Genomic DNA, 25,095 nt, shown 5'->3' with positions numbered 1-25,095 from the left:
GGTCACCAAGAAAAAATAAAGTTATATCCCTTTTTGCTCTTCTCACAGCAAAATTAATTCCATTAAAAAAAAAAAACCTAAAACCATGAAAGAAAAAAAAAATAGGCAAATATTTCTGTGTTCTTGAGGTCAGAGGATTTCTATCTTCTTAACCAAAAGAAGAAAGAGTAAAAGACAACAGACTTGACAACTCAAGCGCACTGACCCACCACATTGCTGGGACTGGCAGCTGGTGCAGTCTTCTTAAAGGGCAGGTTAGCAATGCACATGAAAATGAAGACAAGCCCATTTTCTTAACCCAGGGTTCTAACTCTGAAGTTTCACCCTAACAAGTTAATCACAAAAGAAAGAAAATACCTATTTTTCAACACTAAAGAATTGTTATAATGGTGGAAAATGAAAATAATCTTAATGTCCATCAAGGAGAATGGTTAAAATAAATTATGGTACATGCTCTCAGCAGAATACCCAAGCATTAAAATTGGTGATAAAATCTGTATTTATAGACATAAACTTATGTTCAAGACACAGCAACAAGTGAGGGGGGTTGGCTAAAAAAAGGATGGGAGGGCAGGGGAGAGGCAAAACCTGGCATGATTTTCTAAATGATTTGACAGCAGTCCCAGCAGAATCTGAAGGGCGGAGGGCCCTAACCTCAGCTTCCAGATCTCTGGCCCAGGTCACAGATTCTTCCAGGTGCCTCAGTCTCTCAATCTATAAAATGGGGACAAAAACTACCAGTGCCACTGCTGTCCCCTCCGCTGTTCCTGGGTGCTCTAAGGATTAATTAGCTGGTATTTGTAAGAGGGTGACTATACTGACTGATGACAGAAAATTTTCCATCAGCCTCATCAGCTCTTTAAAGTTCTTAAGCAGAACCAAAGAAGTTTTGATGAAATGCCCCAAAGACAAGCCAGCCTGATAATAATGAAGCAGGAGAAACACAGGCAACCTTCTCCCCTCCCCCAGCAGATGGGGAGGCAGAGATTTCATCAGCCCTCCCCCAGGTGAGGTCAGGGCGTCACCTTCTCAGCCCTCCAAGGGGACGATTATCACACTGTAACCAGAGTCCCCAGGGCTCCTTATTAGCATAATAGAAACCCTTCACGCTCTCATAGAGACCAAGCGAAAAGGAACACATGTGTATCAGCAGCCCTGCCCCAGATCACTAAAGAGCTCATCCCCTAATGAGGGGTAAGGGGACAGATGTGCATGGCGGCTCCCCTTTGCCACATGTCAGCCTATCCTGTGGAATTCTAATTGCAGCTGCCAGGCTCTAGAACTATCTAGGGAGAAACGGAGCTGCTTCCAGAGGGCAGACTCTGGAATATCACAAACTCCAGCCAGGGGTACAGAAAGACAAGGTTTTGCCACTGAAGGGGCAGAAGGAAACACTGCTAATCCCCACTGCTCACAGCTCAGACAGAACCTTGCCAACAGCAGTGAACTGGCACAGGATGCCTGAATAGAGAAGGCTGCCTCTGAGCTGTCCCTTTGTCCCTTTCGCCCAGTGTTTGCGGACGGTCCCCTCTAGTTTGTGAGTGCCAGTCCCTCAAGTAGGAATTTTTTGCCCTGGGGGTCTGTGCCACGTACATCCTTCAAATTATTCTGCTTTATTCCCCTAACACCTCTGTCTTTCTTTCTCCATCTGTCTCATCCTGTCTCTTAAAGCTATTCCCGAGTGTCCCAGAGGGCCCGAATGAAGCAAGTTCTACTGTTATGATGCAACGCCTGGCCACAGGTGAGGCCCGACTCCTTGAAAACCTAATGAATGGGCCGTGGCAGCTTGTGTGCTCCTTGACAGCACACAGGTGCAGATAAATATCGACCTCCAGGGCATTCTTGGTAAATACAGGCATGGCAGCCCCTCACACTCATGGGCACACACACATATACACATGAATCTGTGCGCGCACGTGCACGCACACACACAAACACACCCTCTTCCCAGCTCTACTCTCACACCTCAAAAACAAATTATTTAACTATTCTCTTCCCTGAGGATTAGAGTTCTAATTTCAAACACACAGCTCCTTGGCTTCTCTCTCACACATGCAGAACATTCTGATAGGTTAAATGTTGCCACTTAATTACTGTAATGAGAGGTGCTTTTTTTGGGTTTCCTTAAACATTGATTTTTCCCTCTCTTGATTTACACTGTAAGTCATTTTTAACATGTTTTTCTCCGTAATTTTTCCCGTCCTTTCCCCCACTATGTCTGTAAGAAAGAAGGAAGGAGGAAGGCCATTTAGGCCAAAGTCTTGAAGAGTTACCAGAGGTGAATGGATAACAATAGCAAGCATCCAAACCATTCATTTAAATTTTTCTTTTTAATATTTAAAATTTTTATTTAAAAAAAAAGCAGAAGAGGCAAAAGCCACCACTGTGGACTACTACAGTGACTGTCTCAGAAAGAAATGGCCAATGAGGCTAGTGGGGTTTGTGTAAGTTGTCACCGGGGGAGCGTGGGGGTGGGAACAGACCTGCAGGTGGTTTCACTGTGGGGACGGGCAATGTCCAGCATATGGTTTAAAGCAGCCCCGATCAGGCAAGAAGGCTGCGCTCCACGGAAAGGCTAGACCAGAGGCAACGGAGAAAGATGCCTACACAGGAGAAGCTTGCTTTCAGATACACTTTAAAAAAAAATGTACAACCTAGATGTTTTTCACAACTGCAGATGGTTCCTGCCAAAACAAGTCCATGGTTGCCCCAGGCCGGAGCCGCAGGGCAGTCGGAGGCAGAGTGGCTGGAAAGGAAGGCCCAGGGCGGCCGCAGGCCTGGGAGCCCTAAAGCAGAGCTGGACCAGCACCGGAGCCTGAGCAAGCGACCGCACTTGTCCATCCCTCTTACGGTGACCTAGAAATTAGCATTGTGAGGGTCACTGACTGCGCCGTGCCCTGGGGACCTCCCAGGAAGGCACTGACCAGGTTGCTGCTGCCCTCACTCCCGCTGGAGGTCTGACGCTGCATGTTGTGCCCTATGCCACACGTCTTTTTACCCCTGACTCATCCATTCCTAAGAGCTCAGGTACCGAGCAGGCCGTCTGCCAGCAGGAAACCAGGTACATGCAGGGTCTGGTCACGGTAACCATCGTGTCATACAGCATGCAGAGAGGCCCCGAAACCCGTGGAGGTCAAACCAGCCAAGCCGATGGACTCTTACGAGAAGATCAATGGAGACACATACAAATGTGACCTACACAGACAAATGCCAGGAAGAGCCAGGAAGGAGTGGATAGGGGGCGGGGGGCTTTCTGGGGATGAGTTTTCAGGCACAGGCCCAAGGTAGCAGCCCACTGTGACCAGGTCCGATCCAGCGGGATGCTCTTCCAGGCAGGAGAGGTGCGCCGCACCAGGAAGCAGGGACAGGCTTCTCCCTGAGAAGCCATTTCCAGATAAAGTAACACCTGCCTCACAAATGCCATCTTCCCTTTCCTCAGAGAGCTTCAAATTTCAGTGAAACCACTTAACAATATCTGTGTGAAGAGAGCAAGCCTAGCAGTCACCCTGCGGGAGCAACTTCAGAAGCCAGGAGGCTCCGTGCACATCCTGCTGTGCGACAGTGACACAGCCCGGCCAGGTGCGGCTGTGTGCAGCTGGCTGCACAGGCAGTAGCCACACGGCAGGGGTCTGCAGGGCCCGCCTCCTCGGCCTTCCCTTGCCCTGGCCTTGTCGCTGACTCTGGGCCCAGCACTCACTGTCTGTTCTGCTTCACGCTAGCTTCCCAGGCCGGGGCGGTGAGCCCAGACGCCTCCCTCCTCCTCACTCCGTGCACCCAGCCGGCCCCACAGCCGCTGCAGTTCTAGTTCCTCAGTCTCCAGAGCCCATCCTCTCCATCCCCCCAACAACTGCCCTAGTTCTTCCATCATTTCTCACCTGAAGTATTGCAGTGAACTCCTAACTGCCCACCTACCTTCAGAGAGTGCTTTCTGAAACAGAAAAATGATACATCGCTATTCTACACAAAACTCTCCCATGGCTTCTCCACTGTCCACATAAAACCAAAACCTGTGAGTTAACGCCTGGCCCCTGCCCACCTCTCCGACTTCCCAGCCTGTTTCCTGAATCTCCATACCATTTCTTGCTTTGGAGCCTATGTTCCCATCCCATCCCCAAGTGGATTAAAGTCACCACTGCTCCCCAAACCCTGAAGACCACTAATCCTCTGGAGGAGGGGTGGGGTTCCTGTAGGCATAATGTCCTCTCTAAAGGCACCTTTTTTTAACCCCACCCTGCTGATCCTCTCCAATCCCCACAAAACTGGTCCCCCCCTCTCCTCTGGGCCTGCCTCTGTATAGAGCTATTATCGCACCCGTCATATTTTATCACCCGCACTATATACTTATTTGCATATCATGGAACCCCACTAAACTACTACATTGAATTTTATTTTTGCTTTTTCAGTGCTTAACACAAATGTTGGGACATGAAGGAAATGTACATTTAATAAACTAACAGATGGACGGATGATTATTTTTTCCACTGTATCATACTGCCTCTGTGTATGAAACTGGGAACTATCAATCTATATAAACACATACATAGATGTACAGATAACAGACATATGTTAATTTTTAAACTTTTATGTTTCATTTTAATATTCATTATGTCGTCCTGATTGTGTTTTTGTTAGACTAACATTAAAATTAGTTTGCATCCTGATCCCACTGGTTGGAAAGGGGGAGAAAAACAGAGAATTAAAGAAAAACTGGTTTAAGATTAAACTTCTGCAATGAATATTCACAAGTGAATAACTGAGAACTGTACCCGTGTACTCTTGATTCATCATGAAATCTTTTTAAACAGACACCTACCATTTCCTCAAAACAGAGTAATTATTGTAAGGCCTTGTAAGCATTCAACAGCATATGCGATGTACATTAACTGCCCTGGAATCACCTCAAAACAATCTCAAAGCCAAATCTGCTGCTGGGGCAACGCTTCCCAGTGTACCAGACTCCGTGTGGCATGTGGCGGCATCCGAGCTGACGGAGGTGGGCCCTGCTCTGCAGAGGTTCGACTCCTGAGAGTGGATCTTAAAGGTGGCGCGCAGCTGGCTCAGGAGAAAGTCTATTTAATTTGTTTAACATCATAAAAAGGGACATTTCCACACGGACAGCAAGGACATGAATATCATGTGTGTATGGCAGAATTATAAACGCATTTTTGGCGAAATTCAATAAAGCTGATTCTACTGCGTAAGGTCAGCAATTTACTATAAAAAATGATATGATTGCAATTTTTAATATAACCCATGTATTTGTTGCAAGATGCTCCAGAAGATTGTGTAATGTAACCATTTGACCTTTCCACTGGAGCAGAGATCACCCTATTCACCCTTTACTGTCCTGATAGAAGCATCTATACAGAATAACACAGTCAGTGGCATTTACCAACAGAGCCATCCTCTTCAAAGCTAAGCCTTCCTCTTCTTGAACATATAAATGGACTCTCTGAGTGGAAGGCAACAGGAAAATATCCAGAAGTAAATAAAACTAAAATTAAATTCATCTTCTATTCCTGACAATAGAAGTATATATGAAAAGGCATGGCTAAAATAAATAACCTCTGCGGTCATCCTGATTACATTTGTAACAACATGATTCTTCAAGGAGAGAGCTCTCATCTACACACATAATGCACTGAAATTACAACTCAGTAATCACAGACCTATTCCTGAAACTCCGTGGGCTTCCCTAAGTCTCCATGCTCACGTGTACACTTTTTTTGAAGAAATAACTTGGGTTATCATGAAGATTAAAATGAGCAAATATATGTGAGAAGGCTTTCAAACTATAAAGTAAAATACATTATGTTGGTGGTTATTACACACTCTGCATTGTATCATCTCAGGCTTGCTCATAAATTACAATAATGTATTAATAGAAGTTTCTACAGTCTCATCACCAAGTTCTCCAAGGGCACAGACCATTTGTGTCTCCACTACTCCTAGCACAGTGCTCCGCAGACAGCAGAGCAGGAATGCTTTGTAAATAGTGCTGAACTTCAGTCACTGGTGATATGAAAAATCCTAGACTAGCAGCCTTGAAACTCCAATAAGTCTTTTCTTTCCAATGGCATCTCCAGATGGAAGGTGGAAGGTGTCAGCTCTTCTTGTCACTCACAATTGGTCCCACCACGGGTTCCTGGATCAAATCAAGCTCTTTTTCTGCCTCGGAGTCTGAGCAAGCTGTTCCTCTGCCGATGCTCTGGTTCTTCATATTCTGGTTTCAGCAACCTTTCCAATGCAAACCTGCCCCAACCTCCCGCTACTCTGCCCAGCCAATACTCTCCGTCACAGCACCTTGCTTAATTGTAAAAATTTTGCACGTTTCATATTTCTGGGAAGACTGTCTCCACCCCAGAATGCTGTTTTATTTACCATTATATTGTCAGTCCCAGGGCAAGCGTAGTGTCCTATGAAGAATATGCAGTCAGTAAATACTTGTCAGACGGATGAATGGATGAATGAATAGTAAAAATCTTTCAAAATCAGGCATTAAGTTCTTCCAAAAAACAGTGTTATTTTCTTTTATTTCTATTGTAGTACTTAGTCTCCTCTTTTCAGAACTGCTTAACAGGAAGACTTTGAGAAAACTGTAAGTAAATATCAGAAACGGACTCAAAAGAGTTCATCATGAAACTCCGTATTTATTCTCTTTCAATTACATCCTATACAAATTGGCTCTGTTTGTAAGTTAAACTGATTTTTCTAACAGCCTCTTCTTCAAACTCAACCTGTGTTCTTTCGGCCAAGACCCCAAATTTTGCAATTAGAATAATTTAATTGACAATTCTGTTTGTGACTCACAAAGCAGGAGAGGGTATGGCTTTGTTCTTTAGCCTCACAGGTTTACTTACCACTCTCAGTGGTTAACATATTTTTCTTGCTAGTTAACAGTACACATCTAGCTTGAAACCAAAAATGGAGTGCAAGAGATCCTCATTCCTCTGCACTTTAGGTTTCACTGAAAAGATGACATTTATGTGGTTGTGATATTTAATTTATCACAGAGGGTCATGATTTTTTCCCCTGAAATGCCATGATAAGGTAAACTTCAACTTTATGAATGAAAACTTTTACAATCATTTAACAAACTGAAAATCTACACAAAATTTAAAGATCACCATATTACTAAATACAATCTACACAATCTAATTATAGAAAGATTACTTTAAAGGGCTTTAAAACTAAAAGGAATAATTAACAGTAAGAGAGTAGAGCATTCCCAAGTCTTCTGTCTGATGAAAGGGGCAAGAGCTAAGAAAACTAGCCCCTATTAGAACATTTTAGAGACCAAACACAGAGCTGTTTAAAGTTGGAAGGGGAAAACTGGCAGGGTTGTTTGATTCTCAGCATAATTTAAGTAACCCTGAATGCTCCATCATCCTATTTACTGAAGACCTTTGGTGAGTTACCTATACTTACCTCGAAAATGGAAAGATAAAGCTGTTGACTGACCAGCCTAGCAAGCCAACAATGAAAAGTAAACTTAAAATAAAAGCACACTAACTTATGTTTCACAAATACAGATTCTCTAACACACACACAGCAGCAGCAGCTGACGATAAACTTATTTTTACAAGGCGTAGGCTCAAAAATGTTTCTTTAACAATGGATTGGTAAGTGAGTGAACACAATCCAAAATTATTTTTAAATCTTTCTAATTATATATAGTCCAATCAACACAAAATATTTTCCAGTAGAGACTGCCTGATGTGGTACCTTATGTTAAGTTTCAGAAGTCTCTATTTCCAACATTTCCCAACGATTCTAATAAACACACGTCATGTTGTCCTCTTTGGTGAAAACTCCCTTGCCTACCCTTAGTAGAGAAATCTCATCAGAACTCCCATGCCTAAATGAGGCCAGAAGGGAGTGACAAGTATTCTTAAAATCATCTCAGAAAGCCAGTGGTGATACAGAACACAGCAATATTTATCTCTTGGACAAACTGGAAATACATCATTACAGCTTTTGTTAACAAAGGCCCAGCTCTTCTTAAAAACAGCAAAAAGTGTTGACTAAGAGTATCCTTCCCTCATATACACACACACAATTTGTTCTGTGTTGAATGAAATACTTTAGATTTACAAATAAACCACTGCCACCTGCTTACTGACTGAAAACATGAACTCTCCTTTGGCTGACTTTCTTATTAACAGGCTTTGGAGCCAAATGAATGCTTCCCTCATTCTGAGGGCTACAAATCTAAATGGCTTGAAAAATCCCAAGTTAAGCCTTCAGTAAGAAAGGGGCTTGTGACATAAATGTGCTTGTTCCCTGCTTGGGGCAAATATCTTGTATTTGTGAATCTTTTTTGTTCCATGGATTCCTCTGATGGCACTCAGCATCCATCCCACCTGTTTCTGGTCTGCCTTCCTGTATCAGAGGACAGAATGCTAAAAGCTACACTTCTCAGACTCCCTGGCAGCTGGAGTTCTGGACAGGAATTAGGTGTACTCAAGGGTAATTTGCAAAGTGGAACTAAGGCAAAAGCCCCATGCCAGCAGCTGTCGACTGTTGGGAACATCAGCAGATGGGCAAGCAAGACCCTGGAAACACCGAGGTTTCCCACTGCAGCTTCATGAGAATCAAGAGGTAACTTCGATAGAGGCAGAAGCCAAGTTCATAATCCAACATCCTGCCAGTTTTTACAGATATCAAAACATTCTGCAGTGGTGGCAGGAGCAACTTCCTGATCTCTGGGTCACTGCTACAAAGGTGTGCTCTTGAACTCCAAAGTTCCAGGGGTAGCCTCCTGATTCCCCATTTTTCTGACCAGACTTGAGGGAAGGGAGTGTGGAGCACCTGCCCTGGCAAATTAGTCCTTCAATGCTCTGAAAGTCATTTCTGGAGATCTGGCCTTGCGTCGACTGCTCCAGCCCTTTCAACAAGTGAGCAAGCTCCTAAACTGCCTGTATTAAATCCCTCTTGGTTCAAATTTCTTACAGTTTCCTGTTGCACGGATTTTTATGATACCAACAAGTTTATCTTTTTAACATAACATTACAGCAAAACTGACTGTAGCTCAGTAAGAATATATCTTCTAAGATACCCTCTTAGATATATACTGTTAGATTACTGCCATCAACAATTAAGCCCCTATTTTAGTGCCAGGTACTCTGCTGAGCAATCTTCACATTATTTTCCTTTAATTCTTACAAGAAACTTTTGCAGTAAATACTGTCATTAACTCCATTTTACAGATAAAGATAAACTATGGCACAGTGAGGTTAAGGATTTTATCCAGGGCCACAGAGCTAGAAAGTAGTAAAGCTGGGATTTGTACCCAGGCACTCTATGCAATATTACCTCCCAAGCTGAAGTACTCCAAACACGACCTATTTTTTTTATTAAGGTATTATTGATATACACTCTTATGAAGATTTCACATGAAAAAACAATGTGGTTACTACATTCACCCCTATTATCATGTCCCTTACAAACCCCATTGCAGTCACTGCCCATCAGTGTAGTAAGATGCCACAGAGTCACTATTTTCCTTCTCTGTGCTACGCTGTCTTCCCCATGATCCCCCCCCTACATGTGTGCCAATCATAATACCCTTCAATCCCCTTCTCCCTCCCTCCCCACCCACCCTCCTTTACCCCTCCCCTTTGGTAACCGCTAGTCCCTTCTTGGAGTCTTTGATTCTGCTGCTGTTTTGTTCCTTCAGTTTTGCTTCGTTGTTATACTCTACAAATGAGGGAAATCATTTGGTACTTGTCTTTCTCTGCCTGGCTTATTTCGCTGAGCATAATATCCTCCAGCTCCATCCATGTTGTTGCAAATGACAAATGGTAGGATTTGTTTCTCTCTTATGGCTGAATAATATTCCATTGTGTATGTGTATCACCTCTTCTTTATCCATTCATCTACTGATGGACACTTGGGTTGCTTCCATATCTTGGCTATTGTAAATAGTGCTCCAATAAACACTGGGCTGCATATGTCTTTTTGAATCTGAGAAATCACATTCTTTGGATAAATTCCTAGGAGTAGAATTCCCAGGTCAAATGGTATTTCTATTTTTAGTTTTTGAGGAACCTCCATATTGCTTTCCACAATGGTTGAACTAGCTTACATTCCCACCAGCAGTGTAGGACGGTTCCCCTTTCTCTGCATCCTCACCAGTATTTGTTGTTCGTAGCCTTTTCCATACTGGCCAACCTAACTGGTGTGAGGTATCTCATTGTGGTGTTTATTTGCATTTCCCTGATGACTAGTGATTAGTGATACGGAGCTTCTTTTCACATGCCTGTTGGCCATCTGAATTTCTTCTTTGGAGAAGTGTCTGTTCAGATCCTCTGCCCATTTTTTAATCGGGTTATTATTTGATTTTTGGGTGTTGAGGCGTGTGAGTTCTTTCTATATTTTGGATGTTAACCCCTTGTCAGATATGTCGTTTACAAATATAGTCTCCCATACTGTAGAATGCCTTTTTGTTCTGCTGATGGTGTCCTTTGCCATACAGAAGCTTTTTAGTTTGATGTAGTCCCATGTGTTCATTTTTGCTTTTGTTTCCCTTGCCCGAGGAGATGCATTCAGGAAAGAGTTGCTCATGTTTACATTCAGGAGATTTTTGCCTATGTTGTCTTCTCTAAGAGTTTTATGGTTTCATGACTTACATTCAGGTCTTTGAGTTAACTTTTGTGTATGGGGATAGACAATAATCCAGTTTCATTCTCTTACATGTAGCTGTCCAGTTTTGCCAACACCAGCTGTTGAAGAGGCTGTCATTTCCCCATTGTATGTCCATGGCTCCTTTATCTTATATTAATTGACCATATGTGGTTGGGTTCTTCTTTACCAATCTGGATGCCTTTTATTTATTTGTGTTGTCTGATTGCTGTGGCTAGGACGTCCACAACTACGTTGAATAAAAGTGGAGAGAGTGGGCATCCTTGTCTTGTTCCCGATCTTAAAGGAATGACTTTCAGCTTCTCGCTGTTAAGTATGATGTTGGCTGTGGGTTTGTCATATATGGTCTTTATTATGTTGAGGTCAAACGTGACCTATTTTTTAGTCACTCTTAAGAGTGCTTCCAAAGCCGTGTGGTTTTACTACTAGAAACAAGTGAGAAATATGACACCTGCATTTTCCTATTCTTCAGGTTCAAAACCCCGGTGCACTCATACACGCCTGCGGAACACACAAAATAATACAGCCACCTGCCAAAACAGTTTGGAAGTTTCTTAAAGAGTTAAACATACACCAGCCATATGATCCAGACATTCCACCTGTGTAGGAGAAAAGGAGCTATATGTCCCTACAAAGATTTATATAGAAATATTCATAGCAGCTTTCTTTTTAATAGCTAAAAACTGGAAACACAAATGTTCCTCAGCAGGTGCATGGAAACAAATCATGTTATATCCAAACAACAGGATACTACTTAGCAATAAAAAGGAATGAACAACTGATATAAACAGATGGATCTCAAAATACCTATGTGAGAAAAGCCAAACCCAAAAAAAGGATACATACTGTACCATTTCATTTATATGAAATTGTAGAAAATGCAAATGAGATCGGTGCTTGCATGGGAACTACAAAGGGGGAAAGGAGTCACAAAGGGGCAGGAGAGAATATCTGGGGGTGACCACTGTGTTAATTATCTTGCCTGCAGTGACAGTTTCACAAGTATATATGTATGTGAGAATTTTTTAATTGTACAAATTAAACAGGTATAGTTTATTTTATGCCAATAATACCTCAATAAAGCTGCCTAACGCAAACAACCCTGAGAGTCATCTTCAGTCCTGTCTGCTTCGCCTCACACATCCAACCAACTACCGTGCATTGCTCTCGCTTCTCACGTCTGTGGCTCTGTCCTTCCCCACCAGCAAGTATGTGGTGGAGTTCAAAGAACTCATCAGAAGACTCAGCCTTTGTTCTACTTCTGCTATTTGCACTACTTAACCTTTCTGACCCTGTTTCCTCATCTGTAAGATGGAAGATGCATTGAATCACATATTCACTCATTCACTCAGCAAACATCTATTAAACCACCTACTACAAAGATTACAGTGAAGAAGCAATTTAACCAATATGAGTGTTTTGTAAACCGTAAAATTCTCTATGTTAATACGCTGTCATTTCTATTTCCACTTCTACTGCCACCTTCCCAGTCCAGATCCTCCACACCTAACAACGGACTTGGCAGGACCTTTTCTGTAGCGGGTTTTATTATTGCCAGACCAATTCGGTTTAAGTACAGGGCCCAGAGTAACCTCCCTCCAATAGTTGCCTCAGTTTCGGCTGGTTCAGAGTGCTGTCGTCTATTATTAGTCATATTGAGTCCTAACGCTGGCTCCTCCCTCGCTGCCCATGTCGTCAGCTTCATCCTCTTCTCTGCACACCCCATGGGCCAAGCAAGCGAATGGCACCCATCTCGGCACAAGCCTCCCCTCACGAGCAATGCCCTTCCCACTCTCCTCTGACCATCTATGCCCCTGCCTCCCTCGATGTCTAGGTCAAAACCAAGCTCTGCTGACCTAGGCAGCTTTGGAAAAAAGTGTTTCAAAGGAACTGCACATCAACTCTGTACTCTGCTTGGTGCAGGCATTCTGAAACTACTTTACACACATGGCAGAGCTGAACAAATACCTAAACTGGAGACTTAAGAAAAACCGAGCTCCTTCTGAAGCTCTTCCTGCTAAGTGTCTCCTAAATCCAGGTCCCCACTTGTTTAGCCCCTCGCTCGCTGGCCCTGCCTGTGCAGAAGATGCTGGGGAGAACAGGGCGTGGCCACTGCCTTGAAGCCTCGCCAGCTAGCAAGCTTCAGACTCCATCTCTCCCTTGTGGGGCTTTTTAAAAAAGTCCTTTTTTATATAAAGAGAACTGACTGCTAGCTAAGATACTGCTGTATTCCATGGACACACACAGATATAATCGATAAGCACCCAGCATCCATTCCCCCTCCTTATAATGAGGCCTCTTGTATTATAAAAGACAGGTACTTTATTTTTCCTTCATGAGGTGCCTAATGTAATGACATTCTGCACACAGTAAGTCCTGAACAAAAGCTGACCACCTAATCAATGGCCTAGGACCCATAAAACGTCCAACAAAAGAAAACTATATACTTCATTTGAAAACAGATCACAAACTTCAAGTTTCTGAAGTTTGCCACTTAGTTGAATGTTTGGGTACAAGAATTAATTTATGAACCCATATTTCTTCAAAGATGGGCTAAAAAAGGACTATTTTAGAAAGAAAGTATTTTTCATGTAACTAATAACCAGAATGGCTCTTCAGAATCCAAATCTGTGCTGAGTGTTAATAATAATCTTCTGCTGTCTTTTTTCTCTCAATGTCTTCCTACCTATAGTAGGGTTTATATTAGAAAACAGTTTTATGTTCTTTACTGGAGGACATAATCTCAAAAAATGTTAAGCAAGAAGATACGCCCCTGCCTGCTCACCATATGCAATGTGCTCTTACTATAGCACAGTGCCAAACTAATGTGCGTCCGATAGTGTCCACACAAGAACACTCACTGAGGCACTGTCTAAAGCAGCAAAAGATAGGAATCCATCTGAATGTCCACTGAGTTGGGACTGGTTAAGAAAACACTTATGATACATGCATATAATGGAATACCACACAGTCACTGAAAAGAATGATATGGAATGACTGCCAACGTCAAGTGTAAAGGTAAAGTGTAAAATATGCTACCACTGTGTTTAAAAAGTTTTTGTGTTTCTGTGGGGGGAGGAACAAATATTAACATACTTTTATATGGATAGAGTATCTTAGGAATGATACATAAGAAACTGTTAAGAGCAGCACCCCCTGGGAAAGAGAATGGCAGGGAACAGGAATGGCAAGAGGAAGATTTATTTTCCACTGCATAGCCTTCTTTACTGTTTGAATTTTTAAAGCCATGTACACACCTTACCTTTTCAAGAAGTTTAAAAAAAACCAAACCTTTAAAAATGATATTACCATACATGGAAATGTTACTTTGCTTTTCTTTGTAGCACTGGTGCAAGCACACAAGTTTCAGAAAAGAAGAATCATTCTCAGGTGAAAAAATCATTTTGGGGGAAAAGTGCAAAGCAACTGGGTAAATCCAAAGAGCTTTGCTCTTCCCTGCAAGCTCCTCTGTGCCACTGTCCCCCAGTGCAGGGTGAGGTGCAGGGACCTACTTGACTCAGCCTTCTTGGGGGTACAAGCTCTCCCTCTGAAAGGGAAGCCATGGCATCCCTATTTCCCCAGGATTCAGCTGGTCTAGCTGCTGTAGCTCTCATCCTGGATGCTGACAAAAATCTATGGAGTTCCAGACAAGTCTGGATAACAAGGAGAGTAGAAAATTGATGGGGAGAACACCAGTCAGTGTGATAAATAGGCTGGTCCAGAACAGCAGGTGACGGAGATGCAGATGCAAGACTGGCAGGGAAGGAAGATGGTCCGTCCACAACAGATGGATGGCGATGCTCAATCATCCCTGGAACGAGCACGGCTGCCACACACAGCCCCGTCTGCTCCTCACTCGCCTGCAGGGCATGGCCTCCTGCCCCCAGAGGCTCTGCACTGGCCCCACACCAAGGCAGGGCCAAGGGGAGTAACAGCAAACAGTGTTTGAGGAAGATGCCCCTCAAAGCAATCTGGACTGTCAGGGACTAGTTACTAGTGGACTTCTTCCTCCAGCTTCCAAAAACATACCCATTTTGTCTCTCTTGAAAGCTCTCCCTCCTGAGTAAGGTTTGTCCTGCTAGGGTGACCTGTTTGCCCAGGCCCAAAGGGCTGTCCAGGACATAGGAATTCCAAAGTTAAAACTGGAGCAGTCCTGAGTAACCCGAAACCCAGAGTCGCCCTACTCACCAGCCTGTCCTCTCCTTTTTATCTCCCTCTTCATCGCCAGTGAGAGAGAACCTAGACCAGCCTGCTCGGTTCTAGCTCCAGGCTGCGTAGAACTCCTCGGGTGGGGCGTTCCCAGTCTCCTCCAGTCGTCTAAGACTGACACAGAGGCAAGACACAGTAAGAAAAACCATCCACTCTTGTCTTTTCTCAGAGTGGGAACATCTTTTTCAAATGTCCATGTCATATAGAGCTCCGTGACTCTGACCAATGCAGGAATGAGTCTGGACCTTGATGCCCCAATCCACGCATCGTTAACAAAAAATCAGAAAGGCCACAGAGCCCCTCACAGAGCCAAGAAATATTATTCCTTCCAGCTCAGCCACAGGAGTTTCAGAGGATGAGGAAATGGGCCACAGTCAAGCATGGGGCAGTAGCTGGCAAGACCTTCATCTCCTTTCCCACCCCCTCCAAACTATCTGCTGGACCCAAGCTCTAGAGAAAGCAGTGTTACAAAAATACTTCCAGCCTCACTAAGACACAGTAAAGAATTAATTATAAAGTAAAGATGAAGGAGAAAATTAATTCTAGAAACACATGAGGTTACAATTTTTTTTTCCTGGAGATGGGGGAGGAAACACAGTCATTTTCATTTTCATCCTGGGGGCACAGGCTGGGAGCTGTCCGCCGATGACCTGACCGTCAGAACAAGGTTTGTAATTAAAAGGTCAGTGACCTGGAAAGCCAGGGCCCCACTCCCAGAGCTTCTCAGTAATGACGGAGCTATTAAATTAAGACTGTTATGAAATCAATGCTAAAAAAGCTTTCATGGTAACGAGATTCCATTCAAGGACATGCAAACTACCTCATGAAATGGACGTAAATGATAAAAAAGAAAAGTAATAAAAGCGAGTTAAATTGAAATCTGTGTAAGAATTTACTCCCCCTTAAAATACTCCAGTGAGAGAAGCCCTTCACCTTTACCCCATTACCAAGGTTGAGACCATCAGGTTTCTTCCTCAAGTTCATTTCCAGCAAGGAGGGCAGTCTTCCTACTGGGGGTTCCGCTTCCAGGAACAGAAGAAAGATAAGATCTGCTTTCACCTTTTAGAATGAGAAAGTATGGTGGTGTGTTTTACTTGTTTAGTTTTCCTTTCCTCCTGGACTGTTTACTAGACAAGGGAGAATACAGTCCTTTATTCCTGTGCTTGAAAAGAGAGCAATAAACGAAGTGTCAGCCAATGCCATCCAGGCCCATAATGCAGGATGATATAGAAAAGCATTGAGGTTTTTTTCCAGAAGCTTGCTTGCAGCAGACATATTAGAGTACGCTAACAGACAACTCTGTCTTCCCCCCACCTCATCTACACCTTCACCCCACGAACAGGCATCACTTTTACCCACTTTCTACTCAGCCTGCCAAACACGTTTGGAAGCAGACTGCCTCTTACATTTTGTGGTTGGGTAGGGTGTCAAATCAACATAAGCCTACTGACAACAACGTCCAAGGCTCTAACTGTCTGGACTGTTTCTACTGCTATTTTTAAGTTACTCTAACCTCCTGGACTGCTGCCTTAAAGTCAAAGCCCCAGAGAGGAGCCTGCCGGCAAGAACTACTTCCATACACAGACCAGTTCTGTGAGGGCTTTAACCCTACACAGGCCTGTCACCTTCATGTGTGCCAACTGTGCAGTGGAGTGTCACCTGCAGAATCAAGTGGTTGGAAAGAAAACAAAAACATTTATTCTAATACTCTGAAGGTGAACAGCTGCTTCTCTCTTTCATCCAACAAATTCCCGATAAAAGAAAGAAATCTTGTAAATTACACAAAACGGCAGTACAAACTTCTGAGAAATGATAAATGATTCTAATAACTTCATGTTTCTCATTAATGACTCCATAGTCAGACTTTAAGGCATCCAAAAGATCTCCAAAAAACAGACAAAAATTACAAACACAAAAGACCTTTGCAAACCAATGCTCTTCCATCCCTACCCCATTCACTCCCCACTAGGCCTCCCTCAGTCTCCCCAGTCCCCCCAAATCAGAGAACACAGCATTTAACCTGTCATAAGAGAGGCAGGATGCAGCTCCTGCTCGCGGCTGTGGTTTCACAATAAAACAAACTCAGCTGATGTGCCTAAGTAACCCTCATTTTCCACTGAACTGACGTGCACTACAGGGACCTCAATTTCTATATTAAATATTAAATAATATTAAAAGAAAAACAAAATTGGATTTGCCTTTTCAGGAAAGAGATGTTTATTAAAAAAAAAGAAAGTCAAGATTATAATTCAAGGCAGAGCTGTACTGCAATTCCCTGAAGTGACATTTGCTAGGAAAAGCCGAGGCTACAGGAGCTGTGAGCTTGCCCAAAGCCAGCACTCCAGACCCACCACTGCGACGGGTCCTGCAGGGAGACGCCGGGAGGATGCCAGGACCTTGGCCCCTCCCCTCAAGATGCCCGCCGCACCCCAAAGACCAGCAAGCCCGCACTCCTTCCTTCCCAGCTACACGGTTAGGGACGGGGTGGATTGTGCAGGTGCGTGCTCCTCTGTAAAAGCCCCTCCCGCCTCATCCTGTCCAGCTTTGCTAGTCGAATATGCCTGGACACAAGGAACAGCCGGAAATCTAAAAAGTGACATTTAAATCCACGAAGGGGCTTTCTCCCCAGACGCCAATCAGACCTTGGAATTCTCTGCCCAGAAAGGTCCTGCCAGAACTTACCCTGTTGGGATTCAACTCGGAAATAGATAATTACTGACTGAAGCAGCATTTCAGAGGATAATGGAGATGGGTGATTATGGCCAGTGATTCTGGGTTTAAGTACACAGTAAATTCCTGGGGTTCTCTGCAGAGGAAGAATGATGCCACTCAAGGTTACTGCTAGCTAGAGCAGGAAGAGTCATGAAGGAACCCTGCCCACTACACACCAACAGACACATGCCACCTGAAGGCCTTCTCCCACATCGCCCTCTCAGAGAGACCTGCTCTAATCGCCTTGCTGGCAGTGCAAGCCATTCCCACACCAACACTGGTGTTCCTCAAAACTATGTGCAGCTTTATTTTTCTCCACGGCACTTGTCATTTGACATATTATGTATTTCATTTTTTCATTTGTAACTTGTCTGCCTTCCCCCATTAGAATTCAAGCTCTGAGAGGACAGGGATTGTGTCTGTCCTATTCTCTGCTAAACTGCCAGTGCTTAGACCAGGGCATGGCAGAGGGTAAACGCTCATAAATGAATTCATCGATTTTTTTTTTTGGAGGAGCAACAAATAATAATTGCACAAAACAGTTTCCTCTCTACAGTAATCATTAGCCAACTAACTCAAAAGAAGTATTATTTGGTCCAGAGTTTCTCTCTCTCTTTTTCTCTCCCTCTCCCAGTCAGGGATTTATTAAAATTAAACAGATTAGATGGAGCTCCTGATACTAAAACTGCTCAGCAAAGCCTGCGGTAGGGAAGTGCCGAGCAAACACCAGAGACATTTGTCTCTAAATTGCTCTAAATACCTTCTGCAAATGAAATTCTAACCCAGCTGCGTTTGAGAGAAAATGAGGAATAACTGGTCATTGTCAGTGGAGGAGAAGATCAGGCAGTTATAATATTGCACAATATACTGGGGCGAAGGATCGCTCGGCAACCATAGATTTTGTCTCAGGTTACCCCGGGTAATCAGCACAGCTTTTAGGCTCAGCTTTCCCCCGCTTCGAAGCTTTGATGAGAGAGCTGAGATCCCCAAGCTTTTATGATTAATTACTCCCCATAGGTACACATATTTCAAGGAAAAACTCTTTTATGGCATGATGGTTGCAGAGTGGAGAGGCTGGCCAACGTACTCCAAATTTTAATAATCTCCGGCTGAGGGGGGGTGAGCATGATGCCACCAGCAAGCACACAGTGCCCCTCATCGACTCAGTCAGATAACAGCCCTGGGGCTGCCTATGAATGAAAAGCTGCGCAAACCCTGCAAGTGCAGCCCTGGGACACGGTCCCCCGGCATCACTCTGGTGGGATGCCATGGAGCAGACCTGGGAAACACCACCAAACCACTCCATCTTCTACTCCAGCCACAAATGACTTAAAGCTCAACACCCAGAATTTTGAGGCTGACATTCCAGCTCCTAGAGGAAAAAAGTGTTTTGCTTTGGGGGAAAGAAAACTCACGTTCCTCCCTCAGAGTGTATAAGGGCCTTTAAACAACTTCCTACTCTCCTAGAAAATTAAATGTCCGAAGAATGAAAAGTCAGGCTTCTTTTTGGTTTGTTTGTTTTGGGTTTTTGTTCTTTGGGATGTTTTTGTTTTTGTTTTTTGTATCTTACAAAAAAGAAAATTATCCTAAATTTCAACAGTCAGAACAGATTCTTCTTTGGACAAGAAGAATTTGTCAAGATCCATTTAATTCCTGCCTACAGAAATACCATAAAACCAGTAATTTACCACTTCAATCTGTAAATCAGACTGACCCCAAGCTTGACCTTAACCTGACCTTGTTTAGTCATCTCATTTCCCTCGTCCTTCATTTCTTTCTTCCTCATTCTTTACTGAAGCAACTGACCTCCTAACCTGAAGCAGTCATTCTGCAGCCAGGGGCGTATTCAAAAGAACCTACCAGAAAGCAGAAGTCCTCCACAATCTAACCCAATGGGCCTCTTCTGTGCCAAATGTTGCCTATGCCTGGTTGTCCTGAGCTAAGTGGCTGTCCTTATAACCTGGTGCTCAGTTATCTGAATCATATCACCTCTCTGCTCCCCTGTAAGGAAAGAAGCCTGTGTTCCCACCGGGGGCTCCCCTCACCTGTACCATATACTACAGGGACAGCTATAGGAGAGCCTTTCATCACTACTGTGGCTTCCATCTGCCTGTCTCCAGTCCCTTTCTGCAGGCTACTCTGCATGGCCACGGGGAACCTGTACCTTTCTTCTTAAGGAATGCTCTCCTGGTTGCAAGTGGGCTCTGGCGGACCCGGGAATTCTGTAGAAACTTCACTGCTGTGGCAATCTGGTGGGGGAGATAAAACAGAGAAAAAAAGTGAACTTCAATAGTCTGAATTTCAAGATTAAAAATTCTACCAATTTAATCCCAGACCCTCAGAAATAAACACACTACTGTGGTCAGATTTATAACCAGTAATTTCTCACATTTAAAATTTACCTAAATAAAAGACCACGTCGGTTCCCTACTTTCAATGGCTTCCTGTATCTGAAACTATCCAATCTACTCTCTTCAGCCTAGCTGTTAAGACCTGCAATAATCTTTTCCTGTTCTCCCTGTTCAAGCCGATCCTTCATATTCCCAGGCAGGCAGCCCTCTCTTGGCCATGTTCACCTTGTCACTACACTTGAGGCCTTTTTCTGGAAGGCCTCTCTTTCCCGCCTCTACTTGTCTAAACATGACACACATGCATACACACACAGGCGTGCACACAAACACCCCAGCACGGCCCTTTTACAGTCTCTTCTAACTCCTCAAAGCCTTCCCTAAATGAGCAAGCCATCTCTGATCTCCCTGTTCTCTTAAATTCTTCAATGCTTGTAGTGTGTACCATACAATTGAAGACATAATTATACTGTCTTCTAATGTTCAGCCTGCCTCCCGAGCTACACTGCAAGCATCTGAAGAGACCGTGCTGCCTCTACAGAGCCTGGCAAAGTGCTGAGCATACACCGGCTAGAGGGATTATATAAGAGACAACACACGCAGTCACTCACATGGGTCCCTCTTACGCAATGGAGCTGAATTTGGAAAAGCCTTCAAAGGACAAAGTTTGGCGTTTCGTGGCTAAAAGCTGACAGATTGACTGATTACCTACCTACCTCTGGTAATGATTTTAATGAAATCTTCCTATTTACAAATAAGCCGAGTAGGTGACGGGAGGAAAACTGTTGAAGGCATTAACCTTGCCGTCACTCAGCACGCGGCAAAGCCCGTTTGCATGCCGCTTGTCTGCTCTCCATCCCAGACACTAGTCCAGCAGGTGGGAAATGCCAACCTGCCCCAGACAGAGAAGGGACCATTTTAAAAGACTGCATTATTCATCGCATCAAAACTAGAATAATACTATAGTCTCATGTTACAGGTAAAGTCAACAGGCCCTGCAGCTCACTCTTAAGTTGCTGAAAGAACAAATTTCTAAAGGCCAAATATAAGGAAGTTCTTTAAGAGCCTCCAAACTAAGGGTGGCAGTTATATAGAGAATACAGAGATTCAGAAAGTGCTGTGACTGTAAATGGAATGCAAGTAACAAATACTCTCTTCATAGTTTACATGAATTGAATCTTGAGACAAGACACACTTCTCTGGTAACAAAAGACAGAAGGATAAAATAGAAAGAAAATCCAAAAGCCAGGGCAATTCCCTTATATCTTTCCCCTCAGAATCCCTCCACTGGAGGCTCGCCTAAGACATTCTCCCCAGAGAATGAACTCAGGTATCCCAGACTTTCAGATCGGACACACTAGTGTCAGTTATAATCTGTCCGATACTGCGAACTCATCAGCCCCCATCATGAACCACAGAGGTGACAGACCAGTTCCAGACTGGAGAAAAACCAGCACTCGGGATTCTGGACTCCAAAACTACATACTCGCCCCATCAGCCCCTCAGCCAGATCTCCTCAGGTTGCATCAAAATCCAGAAATATCTCACAAATATCCATAAAAACAGATGCATTTTGATGAAAAGATGGGAGAAGGGAAAGAAAGAAGAAAGAAAGAAAAAAAGAAGGAAGGAAGGAAGGAAGGAAGAAAGAGCAGGGACTGGGGAGAAGGGGGAGAAGGAGGGAGAAAAGGAGAAAGTGGAGAGGCTGGAACAGAAGAGAAGAAAATAAAAAGGAAGGGGGAAGTGGGAAGGGGGAGGAGGAAGGAGAAGGGCCCAAGGAAGAGAGGCCCTGGCTGGGAAGGGGTGGGCAGCCGCACAGGGTCTGTGCCAATCTGCACGACTCAGATGGCTCAGGGACGACTGTCCTTCACCTGGACAGAAAGTGCACCTTCAAAGCCCGAGACAAGGACAGCCCTGGTGGTGTGTGGCGCGCTGGGCTATGTGTACAGGTGTCACAGGGGATGGGGATAAGCAGGTCTTAAGCAGCAGGTGCTCACAGCGATGCTCCTCTCATTTACCCATATACGCAGAAACCTTTCCCTCATCCTTCCAAAATTTTCCATGACAGAGAAAGAAAACAGAGTTCCACCACTAAAATGCACAGGTTTCACCTTGCTTTTTTAATATAGTCCTTGGTATATGCATTTCTGGTCAGAGAGCAAAGTTCTGATGGGTTTAATGGTGCACTCAATGCTGTGCTTGGCGCATTCCATCAATTTTTTTTAAAAATTGCATCTCTTATTTCTTTAAATACATTAATCAGCCTAGTGTAGGCAAAACGGATCCATCGGACAATGCAATAAACATGAATTATCATCTATCCAACACGCATAATGGCTTAAAAATACATAATAGCAGGTGTAGTTTAAATGATTAGTTATTACACCTGTGGTGGGTCTGATTCAATTGGGAAAAATCATCTTTAATAGGTTAAAAGGTTTAGATCACCATGCTTTCCTTAAAGTGGCTGTAGAGAGGGAATGATGGAGTGCTCTGTCATTAGTAATTCATTTAAGAAAAACGTGGGGGATATAGCAAAGAACAGCATAAACGAGTGAATCCAATTTAAACATCAGGTAAAGTAGAAAACACCTTTTAAAAAAGCAAGATAAATGAATTTGGAAGGGAGACGAAATTGACGTATTTATTTTAACGGGAATTTGACAAAGTCCCGGCACACTTCAAACTTGCAAAAATATGAACAATTTCTTTCAAAGTTTCCATTCACTAATTTCAAGCCATATAAAATAATACTGCCAAACACCTACATAAAGTGTATTTGGAGCTTGTTTATGTTCCTCTTGATCTTTGTCTGAAAATGCAGGCGACAGGCAAATCACATATTTAACAGCATCGATATCACTGCGCCAGATGCAAAAATATAAAGCATCAGAACTAATAGCCTCAACATAATGTGCTGAATAAGATACCCAGATAAGCAGGTACATGTAAGCGTGAACACGTGAGAACCTCTCTCCTCTCACGAATCATTTCTTCAGCTGCTCTTTACTCTTCTCCTCCCTCTGCCCAAGAAACTAAGCACTATAATCTGGGTGCGGAGGGGGAGTGCTGTCCAATCCAGAATTTTAAAAGCCCTCAGATTCATACACAGATGGCAGAAGATTTCCCAAAAACCTTTACCCATAATGTAAAGATTTTAACACACTAAATAACTGACAGTGCACTGGGTTTGCATCTTTCATTCACCTATTGGTGGATACTTTTCATTAACTTCATGAAGCAATTCAACTGACTTCTTCCTCTGAGGAGATCCAACACACACAACACGCTTTTGTTGGGTGAAATGATGGGGTGCCTGCAGCCTGCCCTGTATTATCGTTTGATTTTCTAATTAGGAGATGAATGTGACTATTCATGGGTTATATCTGTGCCCAACTAAATTATATAAATTCAGGCCAAATCTTCCGCCTCAATGTCAGAGATGTAAAACGGAGACAGGAACTTTATTGCACATGTTGTGGGAGTGCAGCAAGCCAGGGAAAATTCTGGTGCAAAGCACCTGATGCCATTGTTGAAGCCATTTGCTGTTGAGTCCATGATAAATATGGAATTTGCGTTCCTTTCCCCTCCTCTTGCACTCAGAGTTCTTAATGAGTGCACTGTGAATTACCAGTAGCTGGCTTCGTAAAAATGAAGACAACTCACTCAGAAAAAAACAGAAGCATAGTTTCTCACCACGCCATTCCTGTGGCCCAACGTTCCGCCTCCTTCCCCCAAAGAGTATAAAATAAAACACCCTTCCCACCATCAACTCCACAGTTTTAGGAAAATTTGGTAATTTTCACTGTTTATCCCTTACAACTGAGGTGCAAAGAAAAGGGAGTAAAATTTCGCCTTTGCAACAGTTACACTAGAGTGACTGACAGCAACCTGGGAAAAAGAGGGGACTTGAGGTTGAAAAACACCTTTGGATCCTGGATGATTGGCCAATTGAGAGAGATTTGTGTTTGAGAGACCACGATTTGTAACTGTATAAATCACTGGAATACAGTATACTCTGGGGCGATCTACGATGAACTATGTGCTGTTAAATGCGTTGTGTAGGATAAGTAATCCCTGGTGAGAAGAATTGAGGTTCCTGACAATCTTCACTGAAGAGATGCTTCCTATGTGTTTTCCACTCTCCTACCAAAGACCTGTACACTGTAATCTTCAGAATGCACACTTTATTTTCGGCACAAGGGGGAAGGGGGAACAGAGCTTGCCTAATAACGAACCTGGGGGGTTTGAGGAAGCCTTAGCACTTTGCACCTGACATGTGAACCTGATGCATTGTCTCCAGTGACACTTATTTGGAATGCCACCAATTCCAGCAGTCCTGTGTGCTACGCACACATCTATCTCCTAAAACGTGAGTGTTCATTAGCCATTTTAAAATATTAAAAATATTCAGAAATTAATGACACTAACAACCTAAGCCAAGTCCTTTTTAACCCAGAGAGATCACAACTAGAGGGCAAAAGAAAATGACCGATACGCGGGCCCGAAACCCCATTCCAATGCTGCACGGCTACATGCACGCTGCTCAGAAGATTAAATTGCCTGTGAAAGGTTCCTATGCTCGTACTCTAAAGTAGATAGATACCCAGAATCCTGTTAACAAGCGGTCGACCAAAGCCAACTCGAGTTTTAACAAGGACTGACTTTAAAAGCCAGGCGTTGCCGAGAAGGAGAGAACCCTTTTCAAACAGAAATGCTGCATTTTAGTAAGAAATCAGTACTCTGTCAGGAGTTCTTTGACAAATATGGTCATCGGTGGCACAAGGAAATAGTTGCAAAGCAGCTGTTAATCAGGGAAACACATCGTAGAACGCTGATGCCAGCACTCGTGAAAAAATGCAACGGGCTAATTATGAAGCTATATATCTCACTAAAGAGGCCGTGTTCTTGAGATTCCAGGCAAAGCACTCTCGAAGCCAGGGTCCTAGGACAACATAATTCTGGTTTTCTGCATCCAGAATCCTCTCTGATCTGTAGTTCACAAGCCCAGGCTCTCATTCTTTCTCAATTCTATGTGCTCTCTTTCTAGCCAGGGAACAGGCCCGGGGTGGGGGGGGGGGGTAACCACCCTGGAAGCTGGGGCATCCACAAGCCACATTCCACGATGCTGCCGAACACATCCAAAAGGTGTCAGATCCTAAACCAGAGTAAAAGAGAATCC

The 25,095-nt window shown here is 43.6% G+C and overlaps 1 protein-coding gene across 2 annotated transcripts in view; it reads right to left on the bottom strand.

The window, feature by feature from the left end:
- Positions 1-25,095, bottom strand: part of PEX14 (peroxisomal biogenesis factor 14) — a 147,705-nt gene that overhangs the window by 55,143 nt on the left and 67,467 nt on the right. For both annotated transcript variants that reach the window (XM_036925207.2, XM_057499704.1), the window contains exon 3: positions 19,730-19,814. In XM_036925207.2, the coding sequence (XP_036781102.2) occupies positions 19,730-19,814 (85 nt within the window). The remainder of the gene's footprint in view (positions 1-19,729; positions 19,815-25,095) is intronic.

The sequence above is a fragment of the Manis pentadactyla genome, chromosome 4 (assembly GCF_030020395.1).
Source record: "Manis pentadactyla isolate mManPen7 chromosome 4, mManPen7.hap1, whole genome shotgun sequence".
Taxonomy (NCBI): domain Eukaryota; kingdom Metazoa; phylum Chordata; class Mammalia; order Pholidota; family Manidae; genus Manis; species Manis pentadactyla.
This window is presented reverse-complemented; position numbering and strand designations above follow the sequence as displayed.